Raw genomic sequence first — 27,392 nt, forward strand, 5'->3', positions numbered from 1 at the left:
GACTTTAAAAGGCTAACAGGTCCAAAGCGAAGATCATAAAGCAGCATATGAGCTTATAGAATTAAAGAGCTGGGGAACATGCTTGCAATAAATGGCAGAGCACACAATGTTTTTGTAGTTAGAGCTAAGTTTGTCTAAAAGCATTTGGTAAACAGAAAGATTGCAAAAACTTCAAATCAAAAAGAAATTTTAAATGGTAACTTGATGTTAGCACAGAGCAGCTATATCATGAAGATGGGTAGAGTGTAGGAAGGTTTTCTGGTTTCAATTAATCATGGTGTTTGTTGAGATGGTTTGCAACTCATTAAAAGAAAACAGCTCAAGTAAATGACAGTTGAAAAGATGTGCATTATTAGCACAGAAAATACTTCCATGTGTGGAACCCAGGTGAAATTTCATCTCAATCTGAACAGATGATTTTCTAAGTCAGAAGCTACTGGAAAAATCTACTGTAATCCTCCGCAGAGCCCTGCGTCAAAAGAAAGCATCATGCAAATTAGCTTGAAAATATTAAGGAAGTGCCCAACACATGAGACTGAGGCATTAACAGGGAAGCAATGGCAAGTGAAGGTGTTGAAGTGGAGCCGAAAAAAATTATCCAGAGCACTGGGCCACACTCCTGGGGTTCCTACAGAAATTAACAACTTTAAAATTGATGTATAAGAAAATTCTTGGAAACTGAAAATTAAACCTGATTGCAAAACATACGTAGTTGTAAAACAAAAAGTTAATTCAATAGTGTTTAATTAATATAAACGAAGTTTGTTTTGTTTCAAAGAAAACAAAAATCTTGTAGTGTAATACCATAGATTAAAATGAGATGTTGGAATTTCTCTTTAAATGTAGATGGTCCCTATCTGGATCAGAACCAATGTGTCATTTTCTCTAAATCAACAGGTACTAGCATTGATTTTGCTGTAATCATTCATATTTCTCATCCCATCTATTGTTAGTTTACTCACTCCATTTCTACTCTCCTGTGCCTTGCACTATGCTTTTTTTGTCACTTAGCTACACCTGCAGCTTAGCTGTTCCAGTACAAGTACAATACTTGTCCAAAGAAGCGCATGTTAGGTGAATTGGCCATGCTAAATTACCCAGTGTTCAAGGATGTGTCAATTAAGTGCATTAGCCATAGGAAATGCAGGGTATCAGGGATAGGGTAGGGGGATGTTTTTTGGAGGGTCATGTTGATTTGTTGGGCTGAGCAGCCTGTTTCCACGTTGTGGGGATTCTATGGATTCAATGAATACTTGATAGCCTATCTGGCAGTTTGTAAAATTGCCCAGGTATGTCCCGATCACAAAAAGTAGGACACATGCAATCTGTCCTATTATGCTCATCAATTTCCTCTCAAATCACTAAAAAGTACTGCCAAGAGCAATGCTCAAAATACACAGAGGAGAGGAGCAAATCTGACCCTGAATTTCCTAGACAACATAGGAAAATTCACAACAGAAAAGTCATAATGAATAGAATGGAAGCATTGGGAGAGATGTTGCACATCCATGTTTGCTGCAACATGAGAATGGAACAATCTGTGACTGAAGAGCAGGAAGTAGCTAGGTAATTAAGTGCCAACAGTAAAAGTGATGCAAGAAGAGCAGAATGGTGGGTGAGTGTTCTGGCAACTGGTGGTGATGAAGTTTGGAGTGTTGTGAGCAGGATCATGAGCAATGGCCTGGAGCCAAGAGCCAGTTGACACAGTAAAGTTTTGCTCAATTCTTAAATAAAGATTGAAATTTGAGATGCAGTAAAAAAAGGTTACTAATTGCTTGGTTCGAATATTCCAGCACTGTGAGGTATGTTCAGGATGAAGACTTTGTGTACTTAGAAGTATGTGTTAGTTAATTTCACCATAAAACCTTTGTTACCAACTTATCTTATAGTCTTGCACCATAAGATAGAGGAGCAGAATTAGGTCATTTGGCCCAGTGAGTCTGCTTCCCTTTCCATGATGGCTGATAGGTTTTTCAGCCCCTTTCTCCTGCCATCTCCTGATAACACTCGATTCTCTTACTGATCAGGAACTTGTCTTAGTAGGCTGGCCTTCACAGTCTTCTGTAGCAATTACTTCCAGCGTATTGGCCCTTTGGCTGAAAAAATACCTCCTCATCTCAATTCCAAAGGATCACCCCTTCAACTGTGAGGCTGTACTCTGAGGTCCGAGATTGTCCTACTTGTGTAAACATCTTCCCCACATCCACCCTAACCACGCCTCTCAGTATTCTCTAAGTTACAATCAGATTGTCCGTCATCTTTCTCAACTCCATTGAGCAGAGACCCCAAGTCCTCAATTGCTCCTCAAATGATAAGCCATTCATCTCTGGTATCATTCATGCAAACCTCCTCCAGAACCCCTCCAAGGCCAGCATTTCCTTCCTCAGGTATAGGGCCCAAAAGTGCTCACAATATTCCAAATGCAATCTGACCAGGGCTGTATACAGCCCCAGCAGAACATCCCCACTCATACATTCTAGCCATTTTGAAATGAATGCTAACACTGCATTTAGCCTTCCTACCTGCCAAGTAACCTGCACATTAACCCGAAGAGAACCTTAGACTAGGATTTTCAAGTGCCTTGATGCTTCAGATTTCCAAAGCCTTTTCCCATTTAGAAGATAGTCTAAGCTTCCCGAAGTGCATTATCTCACACTTTCTCACTTGGTATTCCATCTGCCGCTTCTCTGCCCACTCTGCTAGCCTGTCCAAATTCTTCTGCATCTTTTGTTCCTCCTCTACCTACCTTGATAATGTATCAAGAAATCATTTTCCTTGAACATTGTGGCTTTAAGTTAAATAGGGCTGGTAATTGAGAATATTGTTGAATCTTTATAAATTCTGCTTTTGTGCAAATCCAAATACGCACAGTGAACACAATTACTGAAAGTAATGTTATAAAGTGACTTCATTACCCAATAAATGGAGTGAACAAGATCATAAAAGTAGCCCCAAAAGCTAAAAAGCAGTCCCCAACAATCGAAACATAACATTCAAGAGAAACTCTTAGGTGAAAACAAGTGCACCCCGGTCACCATGGCTATCAAGTGGCATGCACACAGCAATAACCCATTCATTGATCCTAAGTTTAGGTTCCATTAGGTCTAACAGCGGCTGACAACATCACACAAATCTGGACAAAACAGCTGAATTTCCAGAGATGAGGAGAAAGCAACCCCTGCCCAAGTCAGAGGGTGGCATCAAGGAGACCAAGCAGAACTGGAGGTGTCAATGGGAATTGGGAAGAGTGTCCACTGTTTAAGAGTCACACCTAGCACAAAGGAAGATGGATGTGGTTATTGTTGGCCAACCATCCCAGTTCCAGGCATCAATGCAATAGTTCCTCAGCATAATGTTCTAGGCCCAACTGTTTCAATGACTTTGCTCCTGCATAAAGTCAAAAGTGGGAATTTTCACTGATGAATGCACAATGTTCAACACAAACAAACAGATATTTGGTAGTACAGACTTTGAATACTGTACAGAAGAGGGAGATCTTGTAGACTGATTTCTCTTCGAGAGAGAAACTCAAGAAATGAAATCATACCACACAATATACACACAGGAGAAAAAAACGTGCTGAATAGTAAAAGATTGCTGAATGGGAAGTGGACTCTAGGGCGGACACAGTGCATAAAAAAAGTAAAGAAATTCACAAGTAGTTCAAAAAAATGTACAAGCATTTATCATTCTATTGGTCTGCAGAAATGAACTGTTACAAAGAGTTTGTAATGCAACATACATGCCATGTAAGTACCAAGCAAAGTCGATCTCCATTATGTATGAATTTAACCATCTTCCTTTGACATTTAATGACATTATCATGTGAATTCTCCACCTGCTTTGACATTGCCCACCCGGACCCAACAACCATCATACCACCTGAAAGTTAGCTCGAGCTCTCTCAGATGCTCCTAACCGGTTGTGCAATTACAGAATTTTGCTTTCATTTCACATTTTCAGAACCAGTGCTAAACCACTTACTTTCCACAAGCGGGGTGTTTCATCTAATTGTTCTTAAAGAAACTGAAATTGTATTCAGTTTGGTCAATTATGTTATTGCAGTTTGGTCTTCCTTATTTCATCAGTATTGCAGTAAGACATCTGATTCCCTGCTCCATTTTCCCAAAGGCAGTCAGCATTCTTCTACATTACATACATTTTGTTTTAATAGAAGAGGTAACAGCCAACCATGGAAGACAAGGAGGTTACAAAAAAAAACTTAAAAGGACAAAATTTACAAAAATGCAAAAACAAAAGCAAAGATCTTGACCAGAAAAGCAAAGATCAAAATGGAACAAAAAGGTAGTAAGAAATATATTTTCAAAAAAGGGAGAATGGCAAGAAACTTACAAGGAAAATTTTTAAAAAAGGAATATTTTAACAATTGTATCAGTAAAGAGGGAATGGCTGAAGACCAACAAAAACTTATGAAATGCATCTTAATAATTGTATCAGCAATTACAGTGGAGAAATGGGCTAGTATGTCAGACATCCTAAGGATACTAACTTTGAATCAGGAAGTAAGATTCACCTAAGTAAAATAATATAAAAATTGATTTGAGTGACAAATCCAAAAGCATTAAAATGTCTTCCATCCTTGTTTATAAAAAGGAAATTGGTGAAAATATTGCAGGTGTGGTGACCATAATTTTTCAACATGTTCTCAGTTTTAACTTTGTCGCTGTAACTTTAATTCACGGTGACACCGCACCTTTAACCCTGCAGTTCAGGTAAAATTGAATTCCATTTATTTTATCATGACATGGTAGTGGTGTAAAATTCTGTTCTCAAAGAAATGAGAGGAATTTGATCAACTCAACAAAGACTTCAGCTCCAAATCTTACAAATCAGCAATTCTAAATGAGGTAAAACGAGATCACCTGAATTTCAGATTTAAAATGCAAAGGCTTTTAGGTGCTATTATTTTAAAATAACTATAATTAAACAAACATCTAAAGCAAATAAAAAACTGCAAACATTTTCGTAATCCATTCCACAGACTCAAAATTATGTGAAAACATTCTGCCAACATTGCATGAAACTCGTTATTTAATGTTGACCCATTTTAATGTAAATTATTCGCAGAGATACAACACTTCACACAACTTAGCAAGCAGGACTGAGATACTAATTTAGTTATCAAAATATTTACATTATTGCGATGGTTTAGTGCACCCAATGAAAAGTCCTTCAGTACAACCATCACTACAGAAGGATATTTTAAAATGTTTAGTCATCTACTTTGACTACATACATTTACAAAGAAAATCAAATTTCTCTCTCAAACAGATATTCCGATTTGAATTGAATTTATTAAAGGGTGGCACGGTTGCTCAGTGGTTAGCACTGCTGCCTCACAGCACCAGGGGCCCAGGTTTGATTCCAGCCTTGGGTGACTGTTATGTGGAGTTTGCACATTCTCCCCGTGTCTCCGTGGGTTTGCTGATGTGAATATGGAATCACAAATAATTAGAATGGATGCCCTGGAAATATGCAGGGAAGAGGTTTTGGGAATATTGGAAAGGATGAATATAGATAAGTCTCCTGGGCCTGATGGCATTTACCCCAGGATCCTATGGGAAGCTAGGGAGGAGATAGCAGAGCCATTGGCCTGGATTTTTATGTCGTCATTGTCAACGGGAATAGTACCAGAGGACTGGAGGATAGCGAATGTGGTCCCATTGTTCAAGAAAGGGAGTAGGGATAGCCCTAGTAACTATAGGCCAGTGAGTCTGACTTCAGTGGTGGGCAAAGTCTTAGAGAGAATGGTAAGGGATAAGATTTATGAACATCTGGGTAGGAATAACGTGATCAGGGATAGCCAGCATGGTTTTGTGAAGGGCAGGTCGTGCCTCACAAACCTTATTGAGTTCTTTGAGAAGGTGACTAAGGAAGTGGATGAGGGTAAAGCAGTAGATGTTGTGTATATGGATTTTAGTAAGGCGTTCGATAAGGTTCCCCATGGTAGGCTAATGCTAAAACTTCGGAGGTATGGCATTGAGGATACATTAGAGGTTTGGATTAGGAATTGGCTGGCTGGAAGGAGACAGAGGGTAGTAGTTGATGGATTATGTTCATCTTGGAGTGCAGTTACTAGCGGTGTACCACAAGGATCTGTTTTGGGACCATTGCTTTTTGTTATCTTTATAAATGATCTAGAGGAAGGACTTGAAAGCTGGGTAAGCAAGTTTGCGGATGACACAAAAGTCGGTGGAGTTGTGGATAGTGAGGAAGGAAGTGGTAGGTTACAGCGGGATATAGATAAGTTGCAGAGCTGGGCGGAAATGTGGCAAATGGAATTCAATGTAGCTAAGTGCGAAGTCGTTCACTTTGGTAGGAATAACAAGATGATGGATTACTGGGCTAATGGTAGGCTACTTGGTAGTGTGGATGAGCAGAGGGATCTTGGTGTCCATGTACACAGATCTCTGAAAGTTGCCACCCAGGTAAATAGTGCTGTGAGGAAGGCATATGGTGTACTGGGCTTTATTGGCAGAGGAATTGAGTTCTGGAGTCCTGAGGTCATGTTGCAGTTGTATAAGACTCTGGTGAGGCCTCATCTGGAGTATTGTGTGCAGTTTTGGTCGCCATACTATAGGAAGGATGTGGAAGCTTTAGAACGAGTGCAGAGGAGGTTTACCAGGATGTTGCCTGGAATGGTAGGAAAATCTTATGAGGAAAGGCTGAGGCACTTGGGGCTGTTCTCATTGGAGAAGAGAAGGTTTAGGGGAGATCTGATAGAAGTGTATAAGATGATTAGGGGTTTAGATAGGGTAGATACTAAGAACCTTTTACCGCTAATGGAGTCAGGTGTTACTAGGGGACATAGCTTTAAATTAAGGGGTGGTAGGTATAGGACAGATGTTAGGGGTAGATTCTTCACACAGCGGGTTGTGAGTTCATGGAATGCCCTGCCCGTATCAGTGGTGAACTCTCCTTCTTTATGGTCATTTAAGCGGGCATTGGATAGGCATTTGGAAGTTATTGGGCTAGTATAGGTTAGGTAGGATTCGGTCGGCGCAACATCGAGGGCCGAAGGGCCTGTACTGCGCTGTATCCTTCTATGTTCTATGTTCCTCCAGATGCTCTGGTTTCCTCCCACAGTCCAAAGATGTGCAGGTTCAGTGAATTGGCCATTCTAAATTGCCTATAGTGTTAGGTGTTTTAGTCAGAGGGAAATGCGTCTGGGTGGGTTTCTCTTCAGAGGGGCATGTGGACTTGTTGGGCCGAAGGGCCTGTTTCCACATTGCATGGAATTTAATCTAATCTAAAAGTAGGGCAATGCATGGATAATCAAATATATAACAGCTAATAAAGGTATGATGAATGTATATATATTTTGACAGGGACTTTGTTTCTTAGTCAATTCCATGTGGAGCTGTAAGTTGCACACAGTTTGATGTGTTACTCAGGTTTTGTTTCCAAATTTTCAGGAAGTAACAAACACTGAATTTGGAATATTTGTTTTGCTACCTTCACCAAAGTAGGCATAGTAAAAATGCAGATATGACAGACTTCTGATACGAGTCTTACCAATCCACACAAAGCTAAAGAAACAATCCCAACAATTTTGAAACTGGTACAATAGATGTCTATATGTATAAATAGATTTCACTGAGTGGACTGCAACACTCCATTTCAAAATTTCTCAAAACTGTCCATGTCAAAGTGAAGTCCACAGTAGAAAAAACAATTTTGAAGCTTCAATATTAATTTATAGTGTCAGTTACATAGCTGCTGACAATTGATATAATACTATTTACTAACTGTAGACACTTACCTGCAGATATTTCTTCTACCCATTCATCACTTACGTACATGATCTGGCTCAATCCCTAAATTTATGACACACAGTTGCACTTTCATTGTTTAAGACAATACTCTTGCTTTGCCTAACAATAATTTTTCTCCCACCCAAATTACATTTCACACCGTATTAGGCATGTTGTCTCCAAGCACAACATTACAGGAACTACAACTCTCATTATTGTGCTTTCATCACCAACCCTTCATTTAGTTGACAGGTCTGATCAGTTCATGCAAGTAAGGAAACAAGAAAAACAATCCGTCAAAAGCCAAAAAAAGGTGCAATAATGGTGGTAATTCAACTGTATATAGGGGTCATGATTTGGAGATACTGGTGTACAAAGTTAAAAATCATACCACACCAGGTTATAGTCCAACAGGTTTATTTGGAAGCACACTAGCTTTTGGAGCGTCGCTACCACATGATGATGGAGGCGACGCTCCGAAAGCTAGTGTGCTTCCAAATAAACCTATTGGATTATAACCTGGTGTTGTGCAATTTTTAACTTTGTATACAGGGAACCCTCGATTATCCGAAAATCGGATTATCCAAAAGAGATCTCAAGGTCCCGACAGAAACATTACATCAAAGATGTGTGTCCAACACTGGTCGCATCTTTTGTTTACAATGACTAAAAGTGCTGCTGAGAACAGTCCTGGACTGATGGGAGCGCAGGCACCATCTCTAAATGACTGATCTCCCACCCCGTCTCTGTCTCTCCTCACACTTTCCCTGGAGTTCTCCACAGGCATGTACCCTCAATCCCCCCCCTTCCGCAGATAATCTCTCTAACATTGTCCTGTACAGGGCAAAGGTGAAACCTGTCAAAATGTTGCAGTAAAACGTTGTGTGCGCGCATACATTTGGAGATTCACCCTCGAAAAGGTAGTAGCAGAAATCGCAGCAGTCTTGCTGTCGGTGTCCAATCCAGCTGCCCCAGTGAGCGGGTAGAAATGGAAGGGGTGTGGGGGTGGGGGCAGACGGGGTCATACGGGGGGTGGGGGTGGGAGGGGGCGCGGTACTGGGTCGGAAGGGGAGGGGTGTGCGGGGGGGGCAGTGTTGGAGGTGGGCAGGGGGCTGGGTAGGGGACTGGTGTTGGATGGGGTTGGAGGTGGGCAAGGGGTGGTGTTGGATAGGGTTTGGGGGCCGGGCAGGGGAGTGTTGGAAGGAGTTTGGGGGCAGTGTTGGATGGGGTTGGGGGAGGGGAAATCGGTGTTGGACGGGGTGTGGGGGCCGGGTGGGGAAGAGGTGTTGGATGGGGTTTGGGGGCCGGGCAGGGGTGCGGTTTTGGACAGGGTTGGGGAAGCGGGTGGAGGTGCAGTGTTAGACAGGATTTGCGGTGCCAGGCAGGGGGCCATGTTGGACAGAGTTGTGAGGGGCAGGGGTGGGGGATTGCACACACTATGCTGCTGCTAGTCTCCTGAATGGGGAGCAGACTTAAAAGAAAACTCCAAGCCCCAGAGGAAAGGCAATGAATCAATTAACCGAATAATCAATTACCCGAACGAAATAGTGCCCGCCCATCTTGTTGGGATAATCGAGGCTCCTCTGTATTTCTAGAAACAGCAGATGCCGCCAACATTGATTATCTCATCTTGCATGAACAAAAAGTAAAAACAATGCTGCACACAATTGAGAAATGTAACTTAAACTGCATTCAACATGTCTTGACATTTTGCTCAAAATAACATTAGTGTCATCATTAAAGGTGATCATAGGTTACTCTCCTTTAAAGAAAGGAAGTGAATCCCTGATTTTACAAAAAGCTTCCACAGATAGCAAACGAGACATGATATAATGGACGTATATGAAATAATTACTGAAGTACATTAAAATTAAGTTCTGAACAGCATGACTCAAGTAAATATCAATAAACTCTGCTGTTTCCTCCCAAAATCTTCCATAAAAGATGTAATTGTCGTCAAATGAAAAATATGTATGATGAAATTCAGTTTATGTACTAGGCGTATTCATAATGTAGTCAAACAAATTGAGTATCAACTATTGATGTCCCTCGTGATTTTATGAACTGCTTTTAGGTCACCCCTCAGTCTCCAATGCTCCAGAGGAAAAAAGTGCCAGACTATTCAACCTCTCCCTCTAGCTCAAAATCTCCAGTTCCAGCAACATCCTTTTTAAATCTTTTCTGCACCCACTCAAGTTTGAGAATATCCTTCCTCCAGCCTCCTTTCTGCCTGTTTTCCAATCCAATGTGCTTGAAACCTTTACAAGCCCACCTTCCAATTTGGAATTCTGCATTAAGACCATTAATGACAACCTTTTCAAATTCACAACTCCTGCCTTACAAAAAGGTATCTACAAGCATTATAAAGATACCCAAAACTGTCCCTGTGTCAGTAAATTGTGATAGGGTTTGCTTTCAACTGAAGACAGCTCAATGTTACTCATCGGATTTTACTAAGAAGTACCACGATCCTCCAGTTCTGAAGGGTAATCAGAAAACATTAAATCTGATTCCTCTCCACAGATCCTGCCAGAACTGCAGACTTTTTCCAGCGTCTCTTATTTTTGTTCCAGTGAAATACTGTTGGTTATTAAGTACGTAATTAATGAAGGTTAAACTGTGGATATGAAAAATGACAAAGCTATTACTTTTGAAATCATTGTTCCAGGAGGTCAGGTGCATGGTCAAAAGCCATGACAAGATCTTGTCTTGGAAGAAGTACAGAGCAGAGCCGCTAGATTGATCTGAACATTAACTATCTGACAGTTATTAGGAAATTTGTGAAATTTGTGTTTCCAGCCTGAAAAGGGAAGTCCAAGATACAAAGTCAGAGTGTATTGCTGGGAAAGCACAGCAGGTCACACAGCATCCGAGGAGCAGGAGAATCCATGTTTCAGGCAGAAGCCTTTCATCAGGAATGAGGCTTATGGGCCAGGGCTGAGAGATAAATGGGAGGGGAGTAGGGTGGGTAGCTGAGAAAGCGATAGGTGGATGAAGGTGAGTCAGTGGGGTGGGGGGGTTGGAGAACTGACGAACAGGTCCTAAAGGGTGGTGTCAAGTTGGAGGCTTGGGACTGGGATTGTGTGTTGTGTGTGTGTGAGGGGGGAGGTGGGGGGGGAGGGGCAAGTGTAAGAGGAAGATTGTGGAGGTGGTGAAGAGTGTGGGTGGCGTCACAAATGTAGGTGAGGAGTTCCTGGACTAATGGGGCCAGGACAGTGTTGAGGTAGGAAGACAGGTGGTCAGTGGGACAGGCACAGGCTGAGACAATGGGTCGACCAGGGCAGTCAGGTTTGTGAATCTTCAGGAGGAGGTAGAAATCGAGTAGTGTGGGGTTCATGGACAATGAGGTTAGAGGCTGTGGGTAGGAGATCCCCAGAGGTGATGAGGTTATGGATGGTCTGGGGGATGGTTTGGTGATGGGAGAGGAGGTTGTGATCAAGGTGGGGGCAGTAGAAGGAGGTGTCTGCGAGTTGGCGCTTGGCGCCAGACTACGACTGCACTTCCCTTGTCTGTGGGTTTGATGGCGAGGTTGGGGTTGGAGTGGAGGGAGTGCAGGTCAACGTGTTGTGAGGGTGGGAGTGGGTGAGGGAGGTGGACTGGTTGAAGCAGTCGATATCATGGCAACAGTTGGAAATGAAGAGGCCAAGGACGGGTAAAAGGCCAGCACAGGGTGTTCAGGTGGATGGGGTGTGAAAGAGGTGGGAGAAGGGATCCTCGATGGGTGTCCTGATTGAAAAAGGTGGGCCCGAAGGTGGAGGCAGCGGAAGAAACGTTTGAGGTTGCAGCTGTGGTGGTGGTAGTGCCTTGAGTGGGGACTCTTGGCTGCGATAGGCTCAGAACAGTGACTCTTGGTGGTGTTGACAAGGTGGCAGCAGCAGTAGCAGAGCCGAGATCTCCTGGGGCATCGGTGTCGTCATTGCTGTTCCCAGAGAATGAACTCCTCGAGGCCTGGAGCACCGCACAGAAGCCCTGGAGCAGTGCTTGAGACCCAATTTGAACAGAAATGAACTCTATTTCTTTTCATTTATTTTGTAACTCAAAATGGTGCTGGATTGTGGCAACAAAACAATTTTCATTCTATCTCTCTACAGATATCTGACAATAAAATCATTCATTCATTGAAGGGTAGATCTGTTAGTAATAATGACATTAGCAGTTTGAGACAAGAACTCCATATCAATGATGCCTTGTTGCTGTTCACCCAAAGTACAATTGTACAAAGTGTTACAATTCCCATGGAACCAATAACTTCAAAATCTATTTTGAATTCCTTATGAATAATGCAAGGAAATTAGACAAGTTTTGACATCAAGACTTATATTGTAACAACACGCTAAAAGCAACATTGATTAAACATTACTTGGTAGACAACCAATAACATTAAACTGTGGATTAACAACTCATCCTTAACTTCCAACATGACTGAAAACCCGATATTACATTGATATGCTACTTTTCACTCACTGCTAAATTACAGAAACTAATCTCAAGTTACATGGAGCTTCCAGCAAACTTTGCAACTCAGTCAAATGGAAAATGAAAGTTCAGTGTCACTTCAAAGTATTCCCAAACTGACTTCCAAGTTCAAGACTGACTCTAATAATACCTTCCCCCAATCATGCCAGGGTAAATCCTACAGTGTCCTTAAATCTCTTCAAGTCCTATCTTTTCAGCTAGAGAACATGCTTTCACCAGCATCTGGCCTAACCACATCAAGTTCATCTGCTATTTCATTCATGTCCAAGTTGAAAGCTGGTAATGATGTTTCAGTAGGATTGGCCTTAGGCCCCAGGTTCCCATGATAGCCAAATCATATAGACTTATATCCATTTACAATAGTAAGAGATCATATTTCCTGGACCATAACTTTATTTTACCTTAAATCAAAGGATAAAACACCCATCTCATAAAACCTGATAAAATTAAATGAAAAGATTGAATTTGCAGGTCTTTTTTCACCTATCAGGATGTAAACTTATGCTAAGTAATTGCCTTCATTTGCGAGCAGTACTATCACCCAGAGGTCAGAATATACTGGTTACAAGTGCAATGTGAAACATTATTGGAGGTGTCAGTTTTCTAACAGGATGTTAAGCTGAGGTTCCACCTGACCACTTGGAGGGAAACAAGCATAGAAAAATAGAAACCAGGAGCAGCAGGTCAGTCAGCTCATCAATCCTGCTCCACCAGTCAATATGATCATGGCCAATCTTCGACCTTAATATCAAAATTCCACTTTCTCTCCATTGGCATTGATGCCTTTCAAGTCTACAAGGTCATCCATCTCTTTCTTGAATATATGCATTGAATTGGCCTCTACAGCCTTCTGTGCTGGTAAGTTGCACAGACTGATCAACCTCTACATGAAGGAATGTTTTATCTTAATCCTAAATGGCCCACTCCATATCCTGGATTGTCACCTCATGGTTCTGTACTCCCTAACCAGGGGAAACATCCTCCTCGAATCCGTGATATGGAGGAGCCAGTGTCAGACTGGGACGGACAAAGTTAAAAATCACACACTCATGTGACTCGGCCAGCGTTGTCTGTCTCACATGCTGCAGACAAGGATGCCCTGAGGCATGGTACAAGCAGACACTACAACAACAGATAAATGGACACCACACAACAATCGCCAGACAGGTGTGTTTCCTCTCAGTCAGGGAACACTTCAGCAGTCAGGAAAATTTGGCCTTGGATCCTAGAGTGACCATCCTACAAGGTTTTTTTAGATTAGACTTACAGTGTGGAAACAAGCCCTTCGGCCCAACAAGTCCACACCGACCCGCCGAAGCGCAACCCACCCATACCCCTACATTTACCCCTTACCTAACACTACGGGCAATTTAGCTTGGCCAATTCACCTGACCCGCACATCTTTGTGACTGTGGGAGGAAACCGGAGCACCCGGAGGAAACCCACGCAGACACGGGGAGAACGTGCAAACTCCACACAGTCAGTCACCTGAGTCGGGAATTGAACCCGGGTCTACAGGCGCTGTGAGGCAGCAGTGCTAACCACTGTGCCACCGTGCCGCCCATGATAGGTGATAGGCAACAACGTGAAGTGGCCATGCAGAGACTCATAGCCAAGTTCATTACCCATGAGGATGGCCTCAACCAGGATCTTGGGTTCATGTCACACTACAGGTGACCCCCCACTACACTCTTCTCGCTCTCGTGCTCGCTCCCTCATGGTCTCACTCTCACATAGACCCTATCTCATGCGCGCGCGCGCACACACACACACACACATTCCCCGCACTCTCACCCACGGCTCACACCTTCTCACAGGCTTATACTCCATCACACCCACGTACACACTTTACCAAGCTTTCACACACGCAAACACACAATCCCTCATGCGCACTCTCACACTCACTAGCTCTCTCTCTCTATGCACGCGCGTGCGCGCACGCACACGCACACACACACACACACACACACACACGTCTACGGGGTGAACTTGTATTTGCAGATACATTCTATTATGCTCAAAACAATGCACAATTTGCAGGCAGTCAATGCAGTCAATACATGTAATGTTTTATAAATTCCAGTATGGAAATAGAACCAGTATGACTCAAGATTGGGACACAGACAGAGTCTGACCTCATACCTTTTAATGCATTGCCTGAGCTGAGATTTCACCTTTTGTTATAAAACCTTCAGTTATCTCGAGAAGGTGACTTAAAAGAAGTTCTGGGATTTACATATTAATGAACCGAAACCTGCAACCCATACTAAAAGATGAAAGACTTAACAATCCAAGTTTGTTCAGTATATCACTCTATGACACTGTAATCTTTTGATCTCATACTCCACATCCACCTGATGAAGGAGCAGTGTCCTGACAGCTAGTGCTTCCAAATAAACTTGTTGGATGATAACCTGGTGCTGTGTGATTTGTGAACTTGGTCCTTTTATCTAGTGTGCCCAGACCTACTGAACACATATACAATTCTATCGGACTTGTTCATGTAAGCTCTAATGACATGTCTAGTCAATTAGGACAAAATGAGGACGGCAGATGCTGGAGGTCAGAGTTGAGTGTAGCGCAATGGAAAAGCAGAGCAGGCCATGCACAATCCGAGGAGCAGGAGAATCGACATTTTGGACATTAGCTCTTCATCAAGAAGGGCATGATGAAAGGCTTATGTCCAAAATGTCGATTCTCCTGCTCCTCGGATTGTACATGGCCTGCTCGGTTTTTCCAGCACCCCACTCTCAACACACATGTCTAGTCAAACCAATCATTTTTCATATTACTGTTCTGCCATCCCAGCTATCAGCCGAGTGAACCTTCACGGCACTGCCTCTCTCGAAAGGATGTCTTCTTTCAGATAAAGAGACCAAACTGAACACACTGCTCCAAGTATAGTCTTACCAAAGTCTGCATACCTGTAATAAACACAGTCCTAATTTTGAACTCAAATCCTCTAATAATGAAGGAGAACATATCTTTCACCTTTCTAATTGCTTGCCCACTCCCCTCTGTATTTCCCAACATATCACCATTTAAATTAAACACGGTCTTCTGTTGTCCTACTGTATAACTTCACATTTATCCATATTACACTGCATCTGCAAAGTTGCACATAAGTTGTCTAGTTTGCCCTGAATCCTCCCTGTATGTAGTTTTAACAAATTTGGGAAAAATGCATTTAGTTTCCTCATAAGCACAGGTTCTTGCAGTACACCACTAGTCACCTGGAAAAAGGCTCATTAGCTCCCACCCACTGTTTCCAATCCGTCAATCAATTTACAATATATGCCAGTATGTTACCACCAATTCAGTGCACATTGGTTTTGCCCACTAGCCTCTTGTGTAGCATGTTATTAAAAACTTTATTAAAATCTAAATTCACCACCTCCACTGGTTCTCCTTTATCTACTATACTAGCTCCATCCTGAAAAATTCCAGTAGATTTTTAAAGTATGATTTGCCTTTACCTATGCGACTTTGCCTGGTCCTGTTCATGCTTTCCACATGTTCTGTTATTATGTCTTTCAACTGTAGTATTTTCCCCCACTATTCATTTTAGGCTAACCGATCTGTAATTCTGAATTTTTTTCTTCCTTTTTAAAATAATGGGGTTGCATTTGTTACCTTCCAACCAAAGGAACTGCTCCAAAGTCTACACAATTTTGAAAATGACCATCAATGCCAGTGCCACTTCCTTTAGAACACTAGGATGTAGATTATCAGGCCCTGGTGATTTGTCAGCCTTTAACCTCATTAATTTCTCTAGCACCTTTTTTTAAACAAAAATTTTCTTCACTTTCACGAGACCCTTTGTTCCCTAACATTTCTGGGAAATTATGTGTCTTCTTTTGTGAAGAGAGAAATAAAGTTTGTGTTTAATTCTTCTGCAAATTCTTGAACCTCTTTATGATGTTCCCCATTTCTGATTAAAAGGGATCTATATTTGTCTTCACAATCTTTTTCTTTTCACATGTCACTGGAGGATCCCATTATTTAAAGAGCAGTGGAGTTCATTCATTGCCTTTGTCAAAATTGATCACTCAATTAACATTAAAATAAATGCTCTGATTTCTCATTTATACCACTGCAATTTATACCCATGGAACCTTGCTGTGTGAAAATTGACTATCCCGTTCTCTATGTTGTAAAACATGGATACAGACCATGTGCAACCAAACAGCATCAGAGTGGCACAGTTGTAATGGGCCACAGGGCTTGTCCCTGCACTGTGCTGCTCTATTATCTATTGCTACAATTCTATAACTAACATACAGGTTGTGAAATAAGTTACGATGTTGTGAAGCAGTGAAAAAGCTACATGAATCCAAGTTTTATGCTATTTTTTAAGCAGACAGGCCAAACTTTCACAGTTCCTATCTAAACAAAAAACCTGTTTTCCACATCACCACATGAATGGGCAATGATTGCTACATCAAAAGGAGGCAGCTGTCAATAATACACTGGGATGTCCCTCACATATACTTACTTCAGTGAAACTTTGAATTGTAATGGATGCAAGCCAAAATTCAGATGCATGATATTTCAAAAATCATTAACCTGGGGCTAAAAATAGGCACATAATTTACTAATCTGTAATCTCAAATCCTTTGATTTTTACTACAAATGATTTGAACCTTTCATTTGAACTGTTCATTTTGAAATTCATGGGCATTTCATTCATGTTGTTGATGTGATCTGTTTTTGTTGCTGTCTGATGGAGAATTGCTGGAAACTAGCAATTTTGGCATTGAGATTTTTTTGTTCATCTGAGAAAATTTGTGGTTTTCTGTGAAATTTGTGATATTTCATTTTATAAAGTGGATATACCCAACTAGCTGTTTCTCAGAAATGTTTTCAGGTTCAGGGTTTCATTTAAATGCATTCACTTGTGAGATTTACGTAACACTGGCTGGCCAGCAGTTATTGCGGCCCAAGTTATCCTTTACATGGTGATGAGCTCTCTTCCTGAATCGCTACAGTCACATGCTGTACGTTGACCCACAATGCCCTTAAGGAGATAACACCAAGATTTTGACCTAGCAACAGTGAAGGAATGGTGATATACTTCCAAGTCAGAATGGTGAGTGGCTTGGAGGGAAACGTGAAAATGGTGGTATTACCATCCATCTGCTGCCCTTGTCCTTGTAGAACGAAGTGGTCGTGGATTTGAAAGGTGCTGTCTGAGGACCTTGGGTCATTTTCGGCAGTGCATCTTGGAGACAGTAGCAACAGTGTGTACTGAGCATCACTGGTGAAAGGAGCTGGCTGCTTGGTCCTGGATGGTGTCAAGCTTCTAGAGTACTGTTGGGGCTGCACTCATCCAGACAAGTGGGAGTATTCCATCATACTCTGATCTGTGACTTGTAGATGGTGGACAGGCTTCGGTGAGTCAGGAGTGATTGTTACTCACCGCAGTATTCATAATCTCTGACCTGCTCTTTTAGCCACAGCATATGTGGTGAGCCCAGCTGAGTTTCTGGCCAATGGTAATGCCAAGGGTTTTGATAGCCAGGGATTCAAGTGATAGTAACACCACTGAATGTGAAGGAGAAAGTGGTTAAATTGTCTCTTATTAGAAATTGTCATTGCATATATACACATTATAACTCTGGTGACAATTAAACCATTCTGACAACTTAAGGAATCATTCTGATACTTGCTTCTCAAAGTAAGGATGATATTCTCTGTTCTTGTGAGGCATTTGGTCTGAGATAGCTTCTCGAAGGTGGATTTCTTCTATTTTCAAAATTTCCACCAACACAAAATTCCCTTGCTTTGGCACGGTTCTTTGAAGAATTAGCTAATGTTATAATTTTTAGCTTGAAATCAACCTCATGCTTCATTTACTTTGTTGCAAAACTCATTTCCACTCCCAATTGCCATGAATAGCATGCTCTGTATTAAACGTCTCTCACATTTTCGCAACAAAGTTCAAACTGCCCACTTGATCTTTTGCACCCAGTTTTAAGCTTATTAAAATATGCATTTATGGGGTGAACAAACGAATCTGACAACTAATGAAAGTAAAGCATACTGTGGCAGAAGAGATCAATTTGAATGCCATATATAGACAAAAACATGTATTTTGGGGCTGGAAAACTAGGTCATCTTATGCGCCAGGTAGACATTCATTCTGATCTGTTATAGTGTCTAAAACAAAATTCTAATATGCATTGATACCATTTTGACAACTGATTTATGAGAGCAGACAGAAGCTAAGTGATGAGAGTTAACAATTACCATCGTGTTTCCTGGTATTTACATCATCCAGGATAACTCCTGAAAAATATTGCCTTAGTAGCAGTGGCAAGGTGGAAATTTCTTATATGGCTTACCCTGGCAAGCCCTGCTCTTTTTTATTAAAACATACACTGAGAAGTAATATATCAACATTAAAATCAAATTAGTTCTGCCTCGCTGGATAAAAATAATACAGTAATTAACAAAGACAGTATGTAAAAGCTGGTGTGCAGCCGACCAAAAGTATAATATCAAATAAAGGAAAACACAGAGGGGGAAATGGTCAATTAAAAATTCTACTGGAAATACGATACTATGCTGCAAACCACAAAAGGTTAGCATATCATTAAAAAATTAGCTTCCTACCTGCTAAAATGCTATTACAGAGAGAATTTATTTTGAACTAGATTCCACAGATATCAGTAAAAATACTGATATATTTTTATGAATGAACCATGATGTCATACAGTTGTAATCAAGTCTGGTGCTGATAATTATAACATTCTGTTCGAAAAATTATTTCAGAGCAAAATACTGGAGCCAATTATCATTATGATGATCTGCTAAGGTTATATAACAAGGGCCAACTGAAAAGCAGGTCAGTTTATTCTATATTATCATCTGTCCATCAAGCTAATTCTGCCATTGCATAACAACCAGGATTAATGCAACTTGAAATTTGACAAGATTGCCATGTAAGTTCTTTGCTGATCAATGTACAGCCACTGCTGCAATACCTGAGAAAATGGAGAAAGACCAGTCACTGAATCACAAGCAGTGATAGACAATAAGCTAAATGTCAAATCAATGTATTGAAATTGTAGGCAAAAATATGTTTATCATGAGATATACAAGATACTTTAAATTCAGACTAATAGTGTACAACTGAAACTAAAAACGTCATTGTATTCAAAACAATTAAAAATCTTTGATGTGGTTAAAAACAATTGTAATTTTCAGTCATATTTTCACCATCATTCAACATTTTAAAAATTATCTATCAGTACTACCAGATCATAAGTATATTTTTTCCAACAGTAATACAATTTTCTGAGCATGAAGAATAGCTACAGCCTGCCTTGAGCAAAATTCTGCATGATGTAACTGATTGACATTGTAACAATACTCTTTCACCGTTAGTAAAATTGGCAAAATCTCAGCTCTTGAAAAATAGCCAGAAAAATACAGCAAGGGCAAGATGACTTTGCAGATGCTGATCCTTTAACTTAAAAATAAACTGCTGCAATTAACACTCACCTGGACCTCACTCGTTCGTTGCTTGATGGCCTCCTCCTTTTCTTTGATTTCAACTTCCACACTGCTTTTCTCCCTGGAAGACCAGCAGACAAGGCAGGTATATTTCAGGACATCAGCGACAGCAGGAACAGTTAACCAGCTTCCAAACCCCGACTCGCCCTTCAAATGCATCTTCAGGCACCGAACTATTGCTCCAGAGTCTAGGTTTGAATTTCTGTATAGCTTATTTTTAAACTACGAACCAAAAGCCGAATCTCAGTGAAGAATGAAAATGTCTGCTCTCAGAGGTGGGTTTTGTGAAATAGAGAGGCGAAAATCAATGAGACGTTTTCTCACCACAAATGTCACTGTTGCTACAGCGCTGCCAGCTAATCAAAATTAGAGTCGAGAGGAAGAGGAGGAGCTAAAGATCATCCCTTCATTAAATAACATGCTTATTCAGTTCTCAACGGCTACATTTTGAAGTACCATTACTTATTCACATTCTTACTAATGCCAAACAACTTGTACATTGTACAGTAATAGGTTTTACAACAGACCTATGGTGAATGCAGAAAACACCTTCAGAAATGAGCAAAATGAATAACTCGCACATTTTAAAAATAAAAACTAACGATTCTGATTGGCATTTCATTGAAAAGTAAAAAATGAGGTCTGCAGATGCTGGAGATCACAGCTGCAAATGTGTTGCTGGTCAAAGCACAGCAGGTTAGGCAGCATCTCAGGAATAGAGAATTCGACGTTTCGAGCATTTCATTGAAAACCCAAAGGTGTACAATATTAAAGTATACAGCATCCATGAATTATTGGCACCAGCTCCTATGATCATGATGTGGGATTTTCACAAACGGGATGCTTGCACTATTTCATCCGGACACATGTCCCCAGCTGACGATTATTTTTTGATCCGTTATTTCCACCTCGCATCTTGTAAAAATTTCCTATCACCATCAACCACCACCCCCCACCCCACGCCCCGCCCAAAACAATTCCATGCTCCCGGCATTGTAATTATCCTGATAGTTTTAAGACTCACCGGTCGTGGGGCGGCGAGCGGTGCCGAGGAGATTTTAAACAGTCTCTTACCACTCGCATCATCTTTGCGGTACATTCTGCTTCATCCTAACTTAGCACTCATCTTAGCATGTCCAATGTGGGGGTTCAGAATCAAATGCAAATCGTGAACCCGAGAACTGCAAACCTTCATGATATAATCAGCAAAGGCTGATGTTGTCCTAAAGCTGCAAGTCTGCCCTCCCTCACCGTGTATATGCAGGCAAGGGCTTCAGATTCTACAGAACCAGTTCAGGTACCAGGAAATAGCAGTCACGTGGAAAATTCCTCAACCCGAGAGACTATCCATATGGAGTTTAATCATTCATTTTATAAACTATTTGGGGGTAAGAGGGATAAGAAGAAGAAAATGATCCCTTTGATTTTTCCATGAAATGCCTGATGGGGCTTGTAGGCAAGTTTAAAGGGACAATTTCCCGGTGCGCATCACCGTTTAATTACACTGCACAAACTGCTGGCCGAGGAAATGAAATACATAGTAGGTTATCAAGTCTGTGCAGCCGTGAATGACGGTGAGTTACACTAGCCAGGATCAGAAAAATGATGAAACAAATGAAGAAGGTTATGAGTCAAGAAGAAAAAAAAAGAGCGTTATGTTATTTTGTTAAAGTAAATGGAAGACTTTGTTAAGTCAAGGAAATCAAACGGTAGTGCAAATATTAAGGTCTCAGATTTTTTTAGGCACCAGTAAATCAATGCATTAGTATTCAATCACAAATGTTTAGAGGATCACAAACAAAATACATTTGTGGTTACCTCTGGTTTACAATTTGCCAGGACTTCAGAAGCTACTTTAGGTTTTAAACCCTAATGTGTGTTTAACCATTCCTATGAATTTCTTCACGTCATAAACATGATAGGATGATCTAAACTTCAATTGATGTTTCATGCATTATTGACAACTGTAAACATCTTCCTGGAAGCTAAATCCATCAATTGTCAAATCAAAATAATGAGGGTATTTATTATAAGTGCATTACAGTTAAAATACAATTGATTAGTATTATTACTCTGAAGCAACCAGGACTTACAGAGTTGGCTTCAGATGAATCTTCAAATCAGTTAAAAACAGTGCATTTTAATTTATTTTTAAAAAGATAATTATTAATATCAGCAGCTTAGATATTTTAGGTAAATCATGTATCATAATTGTTGGAAAAAAATACATTGACAGGAATCAATTCAACAACAAATTTATGTATCACATATAAACTTAATTAAATATCCCAAGGCACTTCACAGGAACATTCTAAAACTAAGAATAACACTAGGCCAGCCAAAGAGATATTAGGTCAGATGAAAAAAAAAGCTTGGTCAAAGAAACAGGTTTTAAGGAGTGTCTTAAAGGTAGGAAAACAGAAATGTAAGGAGAAAATTTAGTATTGAGGCAACTAAAGGTACAGTCAATGATAGAGCAATTACAATCGGGAATTCACAGGAAAAGCACTGACATCTTGCAGAGTTTTGAGGATGGATGGGTTTACAAAGATAAGGAAGAGAAAGGCCAAAGGAGAAAATGAAAGCAAGGACGAGCATTCAATAAAACCATACAACATGGACAACATGTCAGGAAGAAAAGTAATTACTCTTGCTTCTTCAGCTGCAGAGCTAAGGGTCTTTATTTACTGTTTCCTTCTGAAGCCCCCAAGGAATTTACACCATTAACAATATGTCATTTCTTCTTTCATAAAAGGGCTCTGTCGCTAAACTTCAACATTTTATGGTGATTGCACTATTAATGGCTAACATTTTCCAGAGACTCAATTACATTTTTTAAATAATTTCTCACCAGTTCTTTAATAAACATCAAAGCAATGACTTTCCTGGCAGATTCATAATTTGTACCACAGAAGAAGTAGGGAAGAATTTTTTTTTGGTCTAAATCAAACTAATATTAGAGGAACCTTAGAAGAAACATTGGACTACAGTTCTTGCATTACTCTCTGCTTGCCTGAGGCAAATAATTAACCTAAATTTTAAAATGTTTGTCCAGCTGAATCATACCAGACACAAATAGCAACAGTGGTTTTGATTTTAAAAATAATATTTTCCTATCCATTCCTGAAGGCACTTTTGGTGGGGTACAATTCCCTCTGAAGCATTATCCTGGAAGAAATTTTGTTCTGTAAACATGAACAGTTTTACCAGAATTATCCATCACAGATGGCTATGTCCTCACCTGGCACCGCACAAACACATACTTAAATACATAACTCTTCAACGGGGGGAAAGCATGATGACCGAAACAGGATACCAAATTGATTTTTCACTCTCGAATTGCTGAGAGCTGAAATGATATCATCCTTGCAGCTATTTCAGCGGACATGGGGGAACGATCCAGATTATGATGGTAATGTTCAACTGAGAGAAAATTTATAAATTTAAAGAGAAAAACATAAATGTAACAATATGGAAAGAAAATCCGTGAATAATAGGACTAAGGATCAACAGTAATAATGCAGTGAATAAGATTGAGTTAGAGAAAAATAATAGGTTCAATGGGCAGCATTTCAAAATGAATAAACTAATGTCAAAAGTGAAGATAAATGGCTTGATCTAAGACCCAGTACAGAGATCTGGTTCATGGTGTCCAAGGTTGATCAAGAAAAAAAATCCAAGTTACTTCAAAAACATGGACAAAACAGAAAAGAAGCAATAGCTCAGATAATAAAGCATGTCAAAATATTGCTTTTTCACTGATGTCTTTAACTCAACAAGATGAAGCGAAATGAGTATGAGTGGAGATAAGATATAACAAGGGACAGAATACAATAGCAGGAGTAGTTTAAAGCCCATCTAAGAATAGCTATACTGGAGGACAATGCATTCATCAAGAAATATGGCAGCTTTTAACAAAGGTAATGCAACTGAACACCGTCATTATGATATAGATTGACAAAAGTCATTTGAAGGACAAGTTCAGGATAGTTTTCTGGAACAATATGTTGGGAAAGCAAACAGGGAAGAAACTATTTCAGATCTTGTTTGTGTGATGAGACAGAGCTAGTTAGTAATGCCATGGTAATCAATTCTGTGGAGAAGTATGGTCTTAATATGATGAACCGCATCAAGTTTGGCAATGACATATTTGAGACCATTGTTTTAGTACTGTGTACAGTTCTGAACATCTCATTTTAGAAACAATGTAATTGCACTTGAGAAAGTACAAAGGAGACCTACAAGAATATTGCTAGGATTGGAAAAATTCAGCTTTGACCAAAGATTGGAAAGGGTGTCATTATTACCCTTAGAACAGAGGAGACGGATGGGAGATTTGATTGAGGCATACAAGACAATAAAGGGCCTGGATAGAGTAGATCAAAATGATCTATTTCTCTTACCAGAGGGATCTGAAATGGGGGGGGGGGCAAATTTAAATTGATTGGTAGAAGCATTTTACAAGAAATGAGGAGACTTTTTTTTACCCAGAAAGTGGTAGAGGTCTGGAACTCATGGCCTGAAAGGGTAGGTAACAACATGAGCTAGGAGCAGAAGGAAGCAATTTGGCCCCACAAGTTCCAGAGCACAGTGGCCTCATAGTGCCAGGGTCCCAGGTTCAATTCCACCCTGTGTGGAGTTGCATATTCCCACTGCCTGCGTGGGTTTCTTCTGGGTGCTCCAGTTCCCTCCCCCAGTCCAAAGATGTGCAGGTGGATTGACCATACTAAATTATCGACAGCGTCCGGAGATGTGCAGCCTAGGCAGATCAGCTATGGAGATGGGATTCTAGGAGTTGGCTCAGCCACTAATAAGATTAAATGATAACCTGAACTCCACATTCCCACCCACACCAATAATCCTTCACTGTTCTTGCTTATCAAGATCCCACCTTCTTACTTTTGCCTTAAAAATATTCAAAGATTCTACTTCTGTTGCCTTTTGAAGAGAGTTCCAAAGTCTCTCAATCATACAGTCATAGATGTACAGCAAGGAAACAGACCCTTTGATCCAATTTGTCCATGCCGGCCAGATATCCTAAATGAATCAAGTGCCGTTTGCCAGTATTTGGCCCATATTCATCTAAACCCTTCCTATTCATTTACCCATCCAGATGCCTTTCAAATGTTGTAACTGTACCAGTCTCCTCCACCTCATTTGGTAGCTCATTCCATACGTGAACTACCATCTGCATGAAAAAGATGCCCTTTAGGTCCCTTTAAAATCTTTTCCTTCTCACCTTACCCTATGCCCTCTAGTTTTGGGCTCCCCTTCCCTGGGGAAAAGACCTTGGCTCATTACCATCCATGCCCTTCATGAGTTTATAAATTTCTATAAGGTCACCCCTCAGCCTCTGATGCTCCAGGGAAATAGCTACAGCCTATTAAGCCTCTCCCTATAGCTCAACTCTCTAACCCTAGCAACATCGTTGTAAGTCTTTTCTGAACCCTTTGAAGTTTCACAACATCCTTCTTATAACAGAATGACCAGAAGTGAATACAATATTCCAAAACTGGCCGAACCAATGTCCTCTACAGTCGCATCATAACCTCCAACTCCTATACGTAATGCACTGACCAATAAAAGCAAACATACTTAATGCCTTCTTCTCTACCCTGTCTACCTGCGACTCTGCTTTCATGAAACTATGAACCTGCACCCGAGGTTACTTTGCTTGGCAACACACACCAGAATCTTTCCATTAAGTATATAAATCCTGCCATGAATAGCCCTACCAACATACAGCACCTCACACTTACCCAAATTACACTCCATCTGCCACTCCTTTGCCTATTTGATCAAGGTCCTGTTGTCTGAGGTAACCTTCTTCGCTGCCCACTACACCTCCAATTTTGGTGTTATCTGCAAACTTACTAACTATACCTCCTATGTTCACATTTAAATTATTTATGTAAATGACAAGTAGCAGTGAACCCAGCACCGATTCTTGTGGCACACCACTGGTGACAGGCCTCCAATCCCAAACGCAACTTTCCATCACCCTCTGTCTCCTACCTTAAGACCAATGTTATATCTGAAGGGCTAGTTCTCCCTGGATCCTATGTGTTCCAACCTTGCTAACCAGTCTACCACGCGGAACCTTGTCAAAGGCCTTACTGAAGTTCATATAGACAACATCTACCACTTCATCAGTTCTTCAACCCTGTGAGAGAAAAGGTTCTTAGCTCAATCTTAAATGGGCTATCTCCTGCATTTAAACAGTGTCACAATGCTGGTCTGTTCCAAGGTTTCTTTGCCCGTGAGGTTTTTTCCCCCAGAGAGAGGGTAATTGGCCAGGCTCAATCATGTCTGAAGTTTGAATGGTTTTTGGGGTCTTATTGTTTACCCTAACTGATGGTGCTTCAGGCCAAAAGCTGGAAAGGTCTTTTGAAAAACTGGTATAACTAAGGGGGTGTGACCAGCTCTCTAGATGTGCAGTTCAATTCAGTTCAGGAGTGAGTTGAATAAGAGTCACAGGGGAAACTGGAAGTCTTCTCTCTATCCTTCTGCCCTTATGATTTTGAACTGTGAGTTGCCTGTGCCATTGTTTACTGTTTGTGCTAAGGGATGTGTGTATTGGGACTGCTGTAGGTATTTTTGGAAGAGCATCATTAAGTCGGGTTTGGATAGGATAAGTTTTCCGGTATTTTGTTTTCTGTTCTTTGAGTTTCATTCCATAATGTTGTAAGTAAATCTTGTTTGTTTAAAACTTGGCAGTTGACTCAGCTAATTTACGCTGGGAATACCCGCAATACACTGAGCTAAACAAATAGCAAAGTTATGGTCTGGGCTACCTGCTTAAAAATGTTTTGGGGAGTCTGGCCTAGTCCATAACAACAGGGATCTCTATTCCAGATTCTTCCACAACAGAAAACATTCCATCCACATCTACCTGTCAAGCTCTACACAACTGTATACAATTTATTCTTATAGCCTCTTACTCTTTATAAACTCCATCAGAAACAAGCCTAAGCTGACTAGAGTTTCTCCATAACACAAAACACCCATTCCATTCAATTCGTAAACCTCTGAACTGATTTCAATGCATTTCCCTGCTTCTTTAAATAAACAGACTAATTCTGTACTCAACACTCTAAACTGCGGATTCACCAGTGCCTGATATAACTGAAGCTTCTACTCTTGTGTTCAATTCACCATAAATAACATTCACATTTGCAATAATAATATTAAATTAGATTTTCTTACTTGCTGTACTTACATACTCGTCTTTCGCAATTCATCCTCCAAGACACCCAGATGCATCTGCATCCATTGCATATTACCAGGTGGAGTGGACCCCACTCTCTGGTTGGCTCCAGAAAGTGCAGTTAAAGAACGCTTTCAGGATTGTTTCTCTGAATTCCTCTTCTAACTACATTTGCCATCTGATCTATTCAGCCAATATGTAGATTAAAATTCCTCATGATTACAAGTGTATCTCTCTGACAATCTCCAATACTTTTTCCTTTATGGTCCATCCTGCAACTGTTCAGGGGCCAGTCTACCACTCACAAAAGTGATTTCTTGTCTTCATTAATTCTCATCTTGACCTAAACCATCTGTACTTCCTAATTTCCCAAACTAAGGCCATCCCTCTTATTGTGCTAATACCATCTCTAATTA

General features: G+C 40.6%; 1 protein-coding gene across 3 annotated transcripts in view; it reads right to left on the minus strand.

The window, feature by feature from the left end:
- The window catches only part of eps15 (epidermal growth factor receptor pathway substrate 15), a 185,971-nt gene that overhangs the window by 58,461 nt on the left and 100,118 nt on the right, over positions 1-27,392 (minus strand). For all 3 annotated transcript variants that reach the window (XM_060830449.1, XM_060830448.1, XM_060830450.1), the window contains exon 13: positions 19,758-19,830. In XM_060830449.1, the coding sequence (XP_060686432.1) occupies positions 19,758-19,830 (73 nt within the window). The remainder of the gene's footprint in view (positions 1-19,757; positions 19,831-27,392) is intronic.

This window comes from Hemiscyllium ocellatum, chromosome 9, assembly GCF_020745735.1.
Source record: "Hemiscyllium ocellatum isolate sHemOce1 chromosome 9, sHemOce1.pat.X.cur, whole genome shotgun sequence".
NCBI classification, from domain to species: domain Eukaryota; kingdom Metazoa; phylum Chordata; class Chondrichthyes; order Orectolobiformes; family Hemiscylliidae; genus Hemiscyllium; species Hemiscyllium ocellatum.